The 14,048-nt window shown below is 46.0% G+C and overlaps 1 protein-coding gene and 1 non-coding gene across 2 annotated transcripts; both read left to right on the top strand.

The window, feature by feature from the left end:
* The first annotated feature begins 3,942 nt into the window (after positions 1 to 3,942).
* Positions 3,943 to 4,014, top strand: trnad-guc (transfer RNA aspartic acid (anticodon GUC)). The gene has a single exon. It is a non-coding gene; the product is annotated as a tRNA-Asp (tRNA).
* Positions 4,015 to 4,512: 498 nt separating this feature from the next.
* On the top strand, positions 4,513 to 13,278 carry LOC125728218 (splicing factor U2AF 65 kDa subunit-like; the record flags this gene model as incomplete). The annotated part of the gene is made up of 11 exons (XM_049005254.1): positions 4,513 to 4,622; positions 6,212 to 6,216; positions 6,590 to 6,762; positions 7,140 to 7,213; positions 7,462 to 7,613; positions 7,964 to 8,080; positions 8,168 to 8,306; positions 9,534 to 9,613; positions 12,554 to 12,676; positions 12,769 to 12,855; positions 13,042 to 13,278. Coding segments are annotated over exons 1-11 (1,236 nt in total), but the record flags the coding sequence as incomplete, so codon positions are not given.
* Positions 13,279 to 14,048: the final 770 nt, after the last annotated feature.

The raw sequence follows: 14,048 nt of genomic DNA, 5'->3' as shown, positions 1-14,048 counted from the left end.
CTGAACCAATCATTTTTCCTTCTACCCTCATAATATTTTGTGTAAGTAAAACTCCCATGAGCATTCAGCTATCACATGATCTCATCAAGCAATGCTTCAGACCAGCGAATAAGAATAGCATTGAAATGTACATAAATAAAAATTTTCTCTTACCTTTTCATAGTCTATCAGCTGCCCTTGCTTTCTGATATTCTTCTTAGTCAAATAAATCGCTTTAGAAGAGCAAAAGAAAGACATGGCAAGAAACTGTGTTTTTCTATTATTCTAGTAAAGGGAAGTAATGATGTAATAGGCGAGCACATGATTAATAATTGGTAATCACCGTAATCTAGCTCGGAGGCTGGCCACTGCTGAGAGCTCCAGAAGTACGGAGTCTAGCAAAAAGGAGATGCTGTCATTTGAAACTATTCAGAAGCAGCGTGACAAAGGTGCTTTGTGATTTAACATGTCAGGGACAAGGCGGGTGGAAGGCATTTTGCTACTTTAACTGGCATTGGTTCTCATACATCAGTGTTTCCCAATCCGGTCCTCGGCGACACACAGATGATCCACGTTTTTGCTCCCTCCCAGCTCCCTACCAGACAGTCTACGTTTTTGCACCCTCTCAGCTCTGGAGCCCGGACCAGATTGAGAAATACTGTCCTACACGGTAATTCCGCAGTCTCTCCAACGAATAGTTTCGATATGCGTGCCCCCCCACATGGCCACCACCCTCTCGCGCTGCCCTCCATCTGAAGAAACCGTGGTTTTAGGTTACCTGGAAGCGATACGGCGTCTCGTCGGGCCGCAGGACGAGCGTCCTGGGGTCCTTTAGGGGGTAAATGTAGCCGTGCTTCACGATCAGATTCCCCACATGAAGTGCCTCTGAAAACACACAAAGTGGTCACTCATTTCCACGTAAACTACTCAAAGCTCAAACAAATCCACTACTCGTAGCCCAGATTTAGGCATAGTAATTCTCTAAATTTTTGTCAGTGGAATACAGTAGAACACACGATAACTAGAAACTGAGTAGGCATATTATATTTTATTTTACGGTATAGCAAGTAACTGGAAAAAACGTTGACATGGTGCACAGAATAAGCCGCGGGGATGGTGCATTCCTCATCGGAACTATAATTAATTACGAGTAATTGGGACTTTCCACTTTCCGGCTGCCTCCGCGGCCATTGGCAGTCAGGCGCTCCCGGGGGTTTCAGACCGGCGCAGCAACAGCGCTGCTAGGGGGAAGCCTAGTGTTTACAGGGAGGGGTAACTGCTTACCGGGGCAACAGGTTTTTTGCCCATTCAAGTCTGTTAATGCATCTGCCATCTACTGCCTAAAAGTCCCCTCCTTTCCATTCCGACTTCTTTTCCAATCTGGGCTGTAAATCAGGGAAATCTGCTCCCTTGCTATTTAAAACCTCATCTGCATCGCCCGGGAATTCAGGACAACAGCGTCTTGCAGAAGTGCATAATGAGGGAGACGGATAGCGATATTTCTCCAGGCATGACTGACTGCCTCTGGCTATCAGCGAAGTTTGCATCGGGACTATCAAACCGTACAGCTCAGCATGCGTAGCGGCGCGACTCGGGACTGGCCTACAGATTATTTGTACTAATAGCCTCTCAGCAGAAAGATAAATAATTCAGCAGATAAATTGACGCCAGGGGAAGAAAATCCCAAAAGCTTCAGGCGAATGGGGTGTCTATGTTATGGACAAGCTCAATTCTGACATTTATTAATTCACAGGCTCAGCAATATCAATGGAACAGAACATGCTTCTGTCAGACACGTGAATTGCATATGCTTACACATAAATGCAGCTAGGCTAATCTGTTGTATGGATGACAAATTCTATTACTTCATTTGTATTTATTATTCAAAAGACTCGTTTATTTCTGTTATTTTATTACAAAAAAAAAAAAACCTGATGACGTCTTTCGCCAGCAGGGGCGCCATCGTCGTCACGAAGGGAAAAAAACAATCGATTAACCTCACATAAGAGCACCAGGTAACGCTTCCCTACATACTTCTCGGCCCTACCTTCTTCCATGATGGAGTACTTCTGAATTAGCCACTCCACGATATCATTTCCTGGGAAGGCATAGCGAGGAAGGCATCTAGTTAGAGTCGAGAAATGCATTAAGCCGTCATAAATCAAAAACGCTGAACTCGATAAATAAATTACATAAATAAATATGAGCGCAAGGAGATCGATGACAGTCTTAATGCACAGGATTCCCGAAGACCGCCGATGTATGGGCTTTCCTGTGAAGGGCTTAAATGACCATTAGGACCCGGCCCCCGGGACACTGCACGGCCGGGTGTAAGACAACCCGGGCGGCACGAAAAATTATTTTTAAAAAGTAAAATATGTATCGTGCACCTGTCATCGCATGTGGAATCACTGTGATTAACAGTCTTTGATTCTTCATCTTTATCCCCATGTCGGGATCTTGCATCGCCACAATGACTTGTTCAATCTGGGATAAGAAGAATAGTCAAAATCGTGAAATCAAGGTGACGACAGACATAGTGAAAACGTTCAACCTAGTAATATAATAATTGCTTAATGTGTGATTTGATATGTAATCGTTATATTCATCATTAAATCACCGGAGAGACACACTCATATATTTAGGCATATATATAAGTAAACTACAAGGTTTTTCCTCTGACTATCTTAACTGCACGTCAAAGACGTTATCGGATATTCCCGACTACAGACTTTCGGTTTGATCATTTATTCGCGTTATTAATTCGGCTCCTGATTACATTAAACTAAACATGCTCAGATTGTTACAACCTTTGCTTGTCGGTTATTTTTGGGATCTTTCTGGATGGGCTCAAGGCGGGGTCTGTAAGCACAAGCAAACTGCCAGCACTTTTGTTTTACATGAAAATAGTTTGATGTCGGCCTATTGCGTTATTGTCTGGCTATAATTTGGAGGCAATATTAAACAATAGGCCCATATATTGTAAATATACATGTTGTGTTGTTTTGTTGTTATCACAAACGTATAGCCTGATCATAAATTTCATGGATACCTGGATGTTGTATGTTCCATTATATTTATGAATGAATGATTTATGTGAAGTCTGGCTTAGATTCGAGAATTAATCATATAGATTAAAAAAAGTTTTCATTTAAAACTTATCTCATATAATAAAATCCTCGTCCGAACGAACATATGTCAGAATGAAAAAACATTTAAATTATTTTTGTGATGCATCAGTATCAATAGCTACAACGTCATAACAGATATAGATATAATGCGGTTCATACTTTTGAAGTTGATGCGTATCTCCCGAAAAAAATCAACTCCAGAAGAGTCCGCGTCTGTAAATGCCTGAACTTCGGAATCGATCCTACCTTTGTTAGGCGCGGCATCTGTGTCTTGCAGCTGTTCCCTTGGATAAAGATGTTAATTGTCATGCTTACAGCATCTCGATCTCCGGCGTTTGTGAAGTTGGGATTGATGCTGTCCTGTGTTTTTTTTTTCCTTCCACACTTAAGCTCTGCTTGTTACTGCCCCATAGCGGAGCGCAAGTGAAACGGACTACCGGAGATTTGCACTGTTTTTCTGTTAGTGTGTATAATCAAAATATGACTCAGTTTGGCCAGTTAGAAAAATATGATAATAGAAAAGTATTCTTTTCCTCTCACTTTTTTTTCTTGATTTAATTACCGACTTCACGTACTTACACTGTGTCCCGTTGCACGATGTAATATTGCGAAACTATGATTTTGTGGCAGTGTTTTGTAAAGGAATTTTCCGTTTAATCATCGTCTTAGTATAAAGCTATATGGTTGTTCTGGTATCAGTGGACGTACATTATGTATTTTTTCTTCTCTTGAGCACCATGGTCATGACATGAAGCTCAGTCATTGATTACTCGCAAATGTTAGTAGTCATCCGCTGTTTATCTTGAAGATGTAAAAGTAGTGCGCGTACATCTCCTCGTTAGTATAGTGGTGAGTATCCCCGCCTGTCACGCGGGAGACCGGGGTTCGATTCCCCGACGGGGAGAGTCTGCATCTTTTTGCCTCGGTCTCAAAAGGCACCAAGCTAGAACCGGCCCCGTGTTAGTGGAAACGGGGCTTGTGACTTGTACTCATGCATAATATTCTGCGGGTCGCTCAGCAGCGCAGCATATGAAACTAGACTCGGATTGTAAGTGTGTGGTTTTGATAATTGATGTATGGATGGATGGATCCTTAATAAGAGATATAAACAATAAGGTCCAGTCGCCAACTAATCATGTAAAATACGTCATAAACTCATGGTTGTTAAACCCAGAATAAAAATGAAGACGTATAACTAGGAAAGTCAACTTGCACATTTCAATTTTGGTTCGATATAATCACGTTGTCCTTAACCCTCCAGTGCAGGAGGGGACGGTAATGCGCATTGAATGTTTCCGAACCTGTGTGTGATACAACCGAGGAAGAGCCGATGACTTCGGGGGAGGAGGGGCAGGCGACTCGGAAGAAAAAGCAGCAGAACCCAATGCAGCCTGTAGCCCATTCAAAGGCCTACTGTTGGACCTCTGCTTATTTTGCAATACGTCTTTAGTACGGACTGAAAAATGTCCGATTTCGATGAGTTTGAGAAGCAGTTAAGCGAAAATCGGCAAGGTAAGTTTGGCTTTGAAGATCGGTGTATGCTCCCTGTTTTAGGGTAATAAAGTGGCCGGCGTGTCCTAGCGCCGAGGATGGTGCGGAGGGCACTTCTGCTGGTTCCGAAAAGAAAAGCGCGGCTGGGAAATCGGTGCCTTTTATCCGAGCGCTCGCCGATTCTGAAACCTGCCCGATTCTTCTTCTCCCAGCTGCCGCAGGATCCCCGAAAACTGACCGCTTTGGTAAATCAGTGACATTCTTTGCTTGGCATTGTTATAGAGATCGCTAGGCCTGCATCCATCAGTGCCCGGCGTACATAACATGGACATTTCAATGAAACGTTATTGGGGTGCACTCGATGTGAAAGCCTGCGGTTTTATTTATTTAATTATTTACCATTATACACTTGGATCATAAATTGCGACCCGCGTATTTTCATTCGCAGTAACACACTATGCATGGATGTTTGTTGCAAGCGTTATATTTTCAAGATCACGTTTAAAGTTTTATGCAAATAAAAACGACCGCGACCACTTGATTTAAAGTCCGCACTTAATAACAGTGTTAGTTACTTGGTTTTTAAATACTACGACGAGTTTTCTATATAATGATATGATTTTGTCTCTTTCCGATGCACAATAGCCTTTCCCTTGGGTCCGAAATGCTGGCCCTGTCATCCGTACAGAATAAGTCTTTCTCACACGATCGCCGTTTCTTCATGATGTATAGACTCTAAAAATCAGCCGCGTTCCCTGGAATCATAACAACTGCTTTTAGGTCGTTATTGCAAAGTCTTGCACCTGTATCTACCTTTACAGCGGATAGCAGTAACTAACAATGATGTACAGTTATATAACAATACACATATAACTTCATTAAAGTGCAGAGAATCCAGTAAACTGAATAAACTTAAGCCATACTAACGCAACTGAAATATACAACATGCGTTACAACGGAGTCGAAAGTAGGATTGATTTATGTACCTATCAAATGGCAATCTTGTCATATCAGCTCCTTATCACTAAATCACTAAAATGTCATTCGAAACGACCTGATTCGGCTAGACGAGCACTAAGTGCCGCCGTGTTTGATAAACTAGCAGTTCCAGTCATTCATATCTGCGCTCTGACTATGCCTGCGATTGCGGTAATTGGTTATTACCGATTTACGTAAGATGCATTGGCCGCTCCGTGTCTGTACTTTTGCAGCGGTGCATTACCGTAACGCTGTTATAACTGATGCATGAAGCTGATTCCTCGAGCAGCACCTGCGTTTAAATGCTTCACTGAAAACTGCACCTTCAGGGATTTATTTAAGCTTCTATATGAAGGACCTGCTGGGATAGAAAGGTGATATTTTATTGCTAGTTTAATAAAGTGCTGTCTGTCAGATTGAAACGATATTAATTACCCATCCATCGTCCAACCAGTTATCTTAGTCAGGCTCCCCTGGAGCCTATTCCAGGCAAATTCCCCATACAGAGAGCAGAGGCAAAATTCAGGCCTCCAGACTCGGAGGCGTGAGGCAACTGTACTCACCACTGTGCTCCTATATCATTAATTAGTCTGGTTATGTTTTTATTGTTTCACAACAGACTGACATTCAAGGGGATGTCCTTGTGCCCTTGAAATTATTAGCCATTGAGAGATGGGTGTGTTTGTTTCAGGAGGGTGTGATTGAATATGTGAATTGAATGGAGGTGCTTCATTCTGGTGAGGAAACTGGGGAGTTAGACCCCGTACCACATCTTGGTCTCCGTAAGTGACTTTTAAGGCATAGCGCTGGGTCAGTCAGCATCCAGCACCCCAGGGAAGTTGGTAATATGATTACTCTGTGACTCATGGGCTTCAAACCCACAACCATCCGGACACACATTCATAATCCCTCTGAGTTACACATCTTGGATTTATCGAAATGGATGGTAGGGGGGCAGTCATGTCGCTCCGCCCACCATCTCACTGGTACCACGGTGTCGTCCCCCAGAGCGGGAGAAGGAGCGACACAAGAAGCGTAGCCGCAGCCGGTCTCTGAGCCGTGGCGAGAAGCACCGCCGCTGGAGCAAGGACTCCAGGGGGCGGAGTCACGAGAAGCGCAGCAGCAGCCGCGACCGCAAGGGTCGTGACCGACGGAGCAGCTCACGCGAGCACAAGAAGCACAGGTACCCCCCCTCACGGTCCCGGTTACAGGCACTGAAGCTGATATCTAGCATGGTTTGAGGCCTCTTAACAAGTTTCTTTCACAATCAACCAATTGGTTTCTTCGTGGTGGGAAGGGGGACTGTACCCATATTAAATTTTAACTGGCGTTTATAAGTAGCCCCCGCCATAGCGATGGGACCTCAAAGCCAGCCTAAAAAGTGGCGCATGGTCACACCCTCATGACCTTAAACTGCCTGCGATCCAAAGTTAAATGTAAACATTCTGCCATCTGTTTGTTTTTGCCAGATTCTGAGTGTTTACACTGTATTGTTTGGGGAAAACAACCTTCTGTTTTGTGTTTGGGCAGCTACTCTCCTCGGAGAAGCCGTAAGAAAAGGACATACAAGTACTGGGATGTTCCCCCTCCGGGATTCGAGCACATCACCCCCATGCAGTACAAGGCAATGCAAGGTTTGGATGCGACGCTTCCATGTGTGCTAGTTCAGTATTGCAAGGTTATGGTATATTGGTTGCAATGAAAGCATTTATTCTGGAGTGCCCTCCTCCCCCCTGCTGGTCAAAGAGGGAATAACACTTGGGATGATTTCAGACAGTGTGAAGAGAGCTTAAACCTAGGGGTTAGAAGCAAATGAAGGCGACGATCCGGATGTTCTGGCCGTCCCTGGTTGGGGTCTTGAAGCCCTTTCTCCTCCCCACAGCTGCAGGGCAGATCCCCACGATAGCTTTACTGGCAACATCCACCACCAGCAGCGTGGCAGTGACGCCCACCCAGGTGCCGATGGTCGGCAGCCAGATGACCCGGCAGGCCAGGCGGCTTTATGTCGGCAACATCCCCTTCGGCCTGACGGAGGTGAGTCCAGGCAAAGTCCCGCGTTGCCTTCTGTCATGCATACTGGTGTCATGTGTAGCTCAGTGAGTTAGGACACTGAGCCGGTCACAAGAAGGTTGTTGGTTCAAATCCCTTGGGCAGCAGAGTGATTTCACCATTGGGCCCCCGAGCGCAGCCCTTAAGCACTATTTGCTCTAGGAACTGTCTGGTCCTGCTTCTTCAATGAAATGTATGTTGCTTTGGATGAAAGTGTCCGCAAAATAAATAGATAAATGTACTAGACTTGTCAGTCATTTTTTTTCTCGTTTGCCTGTTTTGATGTCTTCAGACGTCTGCCTGTCTTCATTCAGTGTGTCTGCCTGTCTTTTTAGGAGGCCATGGCGGATTTCTTCAATACCCAGATGCGATTGGCTGGCTTATGTCAAGGTCCCACCAATCCCGTCCTCGCTGTTCAGATAAACCAGGACAAGAACTTTGCCTTCCTTGAAGTAAGAGTCTTTCCTGCCTAATGGCTGCTGTGTCCAGGCGGAGACCGCAGCCTTCCCTGATTAACGACGTTCTTCGTTCTGCCCTAGTTTCGGTCCGTGGATGAGACCACGCAGGCAATGGCCTTCGACGGCATCATTTTCCAGGGTCAGTCGTTAAAAATCAGGCGGCCCCACGACTATCGCCCCCTGCCTGGCATCTCAGAGCAGCCCGCCTTCCACGTACCAGGTCCGTTTTGCTTGTCGCCGTCATAACCTTAATCTTTATTTACCTTTGAAGAGCCGATCGGCAAGGCCAGTTTTTTGTACTCGTTACGGACTGACTGTCCTTCGCAAGCTGCGGATGTCTTGTCATATAAAGAGGGAGACTTTCACTTTTATTTACTTAATGTTGTAAATATTTAGCAGACAGTTTTATCCAAAGTGAAGAATGTTTTTTTTTTTTTTTTTTTTTGAGAAATCAGGGTCAGCCTGTCCCTAGAGCAAACTCGCCGGCCCAGTGGTGTGATCACCAGTGATGTGAACCAGTGATCTTCTGATGATAACGCTGGCATCCTAACCAGCTGAGCCACACACACACACACACAGCTCAGTCACTCACTTCTTACTGTTAACATAGGGGTGTTGTGTGGCTCTGTGATGTTTGCCCATGAAAAGAAGGTTGCTGGTTGGCAGGGTTGGCAGAGTGATTTCACCACTGGGCCCTTGAGCAAGGACCCTAACCCCCAAATTGTTCTAGGGTTGCTGGCTCCTATTCTAGTTAAAAATTCTGGACACACCTACTGAAAATGACTTGTTTTTCAGCAAGATAATGACCCAAAGCCCACCTTGAAGGTTATGCAAGTAGCTTATTACCTTGTGAACTAGGAAAGAGATGGTCCCCACAGCCCCCCAACCTAAACTCTATAGAGCTGGTTTGGGATCAGTTGGATGAGAGTAAGAGTAAGGTAGCCAGCTTGCGCGCAGAACTTGTGGAAACTCGAGGACTGTTGGAGAAACGGTCCAGGTGGGTACATATGTTAGCTGGTTGAGTCCGCAATGCTGTCATCGAAGCCAATGGCTCCTATTTTGAAGAGACAAAAATTTTGTCTTTGCAGTACTTCATATGCATAACTTCCATGCCCAAAGGCCTTTTACTATAAGGTGAATAACAGCTAAAATAGAGACAAATGCATTAAGAGCAGGTGTGTCCATACTTTTGACTGGTGCTGCATGTGTCAGCATCTCCCATGGAGAGCAAGATGGGAGAGACAAAAAACAGTCGTCAAACTGCCCCAGTATTTAGGTATTTTTTTGCTGGAGTTACATTTATCTGATATTATATAGGAGATAACGACGTCATACTGATTTGAAGTTGGCTTATTTCACTCGCGCCGTTTGCTCGTGGTCATTATCCGGCATGTTGACGGTTTGCTGTGATCGGCCGGCTTTGGGCGCCGTGCCGCTCTGTCTGCAGGGGTCGTCTCCACCGTGGTTCCAGACTCGCCACACAAGCTCTTTGTCGGAGGCCTGCCCAACTATCTCAGTGACGATCAGGTACCCCGCCCTCAGTCTCTGTCGCCGGGGAGCCGACCCACAACCCTCCTGTGTTTCTGTCCCACTGCTGCACGTGGAACTCAAGCAGGCATGCACACACACGCACGCACGCACGCACGCGCACGCACATACATACATAAAATAAACACTCGTCTCTGTGTAACTGATTAGTAGGAAAAGAAAGCCTGTCAAAGTTACCTCACCGCTTAAAATTCATTACAAGATACTGGGGGGTCAAATGTCAGCATCATGTTTAAAGCTAGCTGCTGAAAATAGCCGCACATTTGAGGTTTTTTTTTTTTTTTTTTTAAAGATATTCATGGGATTTATTAAACATTTATTAGACATGTAGGTAATGAGTTGACAGTTACATTACGCTCATTGTTTATCCAGCTGTAAATTATGAAGATATTGAGACCCCGCTAATGTAAAAGGTACGTTTCCCAAAACCTCATGTTATCGACTTGCATAGTTGGAACCATTCAGTTGTTATCTAATGTTGTTAGCAAATAACCTTATTAGCAACAAAGGCTTTGGGAAACGTGCCTTACAGCTGGCGGCTTGCCAAACCAGTCACGTAGCCAGTCCCTGTGCTGCCTGTTGCTGGGTACCCTGGAATATTTGTATATCGGGTTAATTGCTGAGTGTTAGTCGGATGAATCAGCCGCGTCGTTTTGCTGCATGAAAATTTAAAATCGAGTCATCTGCGCGTCACCTAACTGACGAATACCTCCACATTGCCGTACACCTGTGTTTGCCCAATCCCAGTCCTCGGGGAACCGCCGACTGTCCACATTTTCGCTCCCTCCTAGCTCCCAGCCAATCAGGAACACCGAATACCTGGTACAGGTGTGCTGAGAGGAAGCAAAAACGTGGACTGACCGGGGGGGTACCCCCGAGGACTGGGCTGGGAAACACTACCATAGACTGTGCTTGAAATGTGGGGGAGATCGACCAAGTCCCCAAACGCTTCAGTATTCGCAGACGTGCCATGTCTCACGTCCATGTCCGCACACTGAGAACGATGACTTCACATCCCGTTAACAGCGATGGGGAGCTGCGGAAGAATCGTTCCCTACATTGCTGTGTCGCTCGAAAGGCAGAAAATACTTCGGACCTTTTTCCCGGTGAACGATTATCAGCTTCACTGGAGTTTTCACATCGTGCCCCATGCCCTATTCTGTTATGACGTCAGTGATGGATAATATTACCATAACAACATGCACAGATGAGGTCGTCTTACTCTGAAAGTGTTGAAAGGGTCACATTTTAGACATTTTCTACTTCTCATTAGCATCTTTTATGATTTTTTTTTTTTCTTCCTATATCGCCACCCCACTGAAATCGGCCCATTATAGACATAATCCATACAGGCATTTAATAGTTTACCTATTTATTTTGCAAAAGTTAATCGCAAAACGTTTTGCGTCCACCCCTGCATTGTAACATTTTGAGCTCCGGTGTCCCACTCACTTTAGCCTAAACTGTTAAAAATGGCAAGACTCAGCCCACAAGATAGTGATCGCGGTTTCAGTGAAAGGTAAGTGAGAAGTGCAGTCAGTTTGTTTTTCTTTGATTTTTTTCCTCCTTTTCGGATTGTCATCGTAATCTTTCTTATCCAGTGTGAGTCACATGTAATCCAAGTCAAGAGGAAGGCTGTACCAAAGCAGCACTGGGGGGAGAGAGTTTGAATCCAGCAGAACTGTTAATGTATTTCACGTCAAAGCCAGTAAATGTGCCATAGACAGGTGAAATGGAAACCGCTGCTTGTATCCTGGTGTTTACATTTTTTTTGCAGTCCCTGCTACCGCTTTGATACTTACAGCTCTTTCATTTTTGTTCCCCACTTTGTCCCCAGCTAGGGGCCTGTAAGATCGTTAAGTCTTCGCTCATAATTTGTTCAGTAGTACTGACCTACTGCTGCCATGCCAACATGTAACACAAGGCAAGTAAGACATTCCGTCCCTCGCACGGATATCCTCCCTGTCGACGGCCTGCCCCTGTGGGGGGGCTCTGTCCTGGAGTGCTCTTAAGCATATGGGGTCCTTTTTTGGGGGTTGAAGGCTGGGGAGAGACTTATTATGCTGATCACAGGGTATAAATTTGATTTTTTTTTTTTTTTGCCCCTAAGAGAAGGTAGGAGGTAGCGCCCTCTTGTGGCTGCCAGTGTCCCAGGTGACTCCTTTCTGAAGTCAGTGGTTAATGCGGCTTTACAGTAGATTCCTGTAGAATAAGTGAGGAATGATGTTAGCAGAGCTATTTCGTCCTGTTTGGCTTCAAGCCGTGGCCCCTTTAGCAGGACCCTGTGGCGGCTCTTAGCTTTACCTGTGAGTTTATCTCCTGTAGGCTTTGTCCCTCTAATTAACTGCACCAATGTGGTTCTTGGTTTTAAGAACAGGAAGTCAGTGATTCGGCTGGGTTTGTGTTCTGCCGAGTCGCCCCCCCCCCCCTCCACATTGTATACATGGAACACTTAACATATAATTAGCTGTTTTTATTTAGTTTTTTTTTTTATATACCATCTAGCTTAATTATTGTGGCCCTTAAAATCAGATGCAACTCGGTCCATATTTCAAAATTCGTAGTTGGAATTATCAGAGAACTTGATTAGGAATTCAGTTGTGTTGTATATGCTGTAGGATGGGGGGGGGGGGAATCTGTGTTATCATTCATTGACAAGAATCAAAATAGTTACTTTTGTACGCTCCCAGTAAGTAAGTCATGCAGAAAGGGCACAGGGGGCTTTGAGCTCTAGTGTTGCACCGTAATGTCGAGCCACTTGTCATAAAGCCATTTTCCTGACGTCTTCACTGTTTCCTCATGTCGTTTTGCAAAGTTTAACATGCTGCTTCTCCCACAGTTAAGATTAGCATTTCTAGCGAGGCGCCGTGCCTGGACTGTCGGGCTAATCGCCCCCCCGCGTCTCCTCCTCTTGCCCAGGTGAAGGAACTCTTGACGTCGTTCGGACCTCTTAAGGCCTTCAACCTTGTGAAGGACAGTGCCACGTCACTGTCTAAGGGTTATGCTTTCTGTGAATACGTGGACATCAGTGCCACTGACCAGGTGCGTGAGGTGGGGGCAGCAGCTGGAAGGTCTGGGGTGACTCGGGGCTTCCGGATGGAATTGCTGACGCTTGTGTGGGATGCATCCCGCAGGCCGTGGCTGGACTCAATGGCATGCAGCTCGGAGACAAGAAGCTCATCGTCCAGCGGGCAAGCGTGGGGGCTAAGAATGCCAACGCTGTGAGTATTTGCCCTCGGCTGCCGCCTTTCTGATGTCCTAAACCCAACTTGGTTCCTGGGTGCCTCCCAGGAAGCTTAATGCCCCTATTTCTTGGGTTTATTTGGGTCCATGTAAATTTCTCGCTGTTACTCGAGACGATTGGACGATCAGGGGGTATCTGACACTCTTGTCGCCCCCCGGGACAGACGGCCATCATCGAGACGCCGGTGACGCTGCAGGTTCCAGGGCTGCAGCGGCTGCAGAGCTCCGGCATGCCCACGGAGGTGCTGTGCCTCCTCAACATGGTCATGCCCGAGGAGCTGGTGGACGACGAGGACTACGAGGAGATCCTGGAGGACATCCGGGAGGAGTGTTGCAAGTACGGCAACGTGCGCTCCATCGAGATTCCGCGGCCCGTCGATGGCGTGGAGGTGCCTGGCTGTGGCAAGGTGGGACCCGTACTCTCCTGTACCAGTGGCAAAAAGAAGACCTCTGTAGGCACTAAACACAGGCTCATGGGAGCATTTCTTGCACAAAAGTGTTTTGAAAACGGAATAATTTTTTGTGTAAGAAAAAACAATCTGATTGGTTCAGATAGGCGACGGACAATCTGATTGGTTCAGATAGGCGACGGACAATCTGATTGGTTCAGATAGGCGACGGACAATCTGATTGGCTCAGATAGGCGACGGACAATCTGATTGGCTCAGATAGGCGACGGACAATCTGATTGGCTCAGATAGGCGACGGACAATCTGATTGGCTCAGATAGGCGACGGACAATCTGATTGGCTCAGATAGGCGACGGACAATCTGATTGGCTCAGATAGGCGACGGACAATCTGATTGGCTCAGATAGGCGACGGACAATCTGATTGGCTCAGATAGGCGACGGACAATCTGATTGGCTCAGATAGGCGACGGACAATCTGATTGGCTCAGATAGGCGACGGACAATCTGATTGGCTCAGATAGGCGACGGACAATCTGATTGGCTCAGATAGGCGACGGACAATCTGATTGGCTCAGATAGGCGACGGACAATCTGATTGGCTCAGATAGGCGACGGGACAATCTGATTGGCTCAGATAGGCGACGGACAATCTGATTGGCTCAGATAGGCGACGGACAATCTGATTGGCTCAGATAGGCGACGGACAATCTGATTGGCTCAGATAGGCGACGGACAATCTGATTGGCTCAGATAGGCGAC

This window comes from Brienomyrus brachyistius, unplaced genomic scaffold (assembly GCF_023856365.1).
Source record: "Brienomyrus brachyistius isolate T26 unplaced genomic scaffold, BBRACH_0.4 scaffold207, whole genome shotgun sequence".
NCBI classification, from domain to species: domain Eukaryota; kingdom Metazoa; phylum Chordata; class Actinopteri; order Osteoglossiformes; family Mormyridae; genus Brienomyrus; species Brienomyrus brachyistius.
The sequence above is the reverse complement of the archived record's forward strand: the minus strand, read 5'-3'. Positions and strand labels throughout refer to the sequence as shown.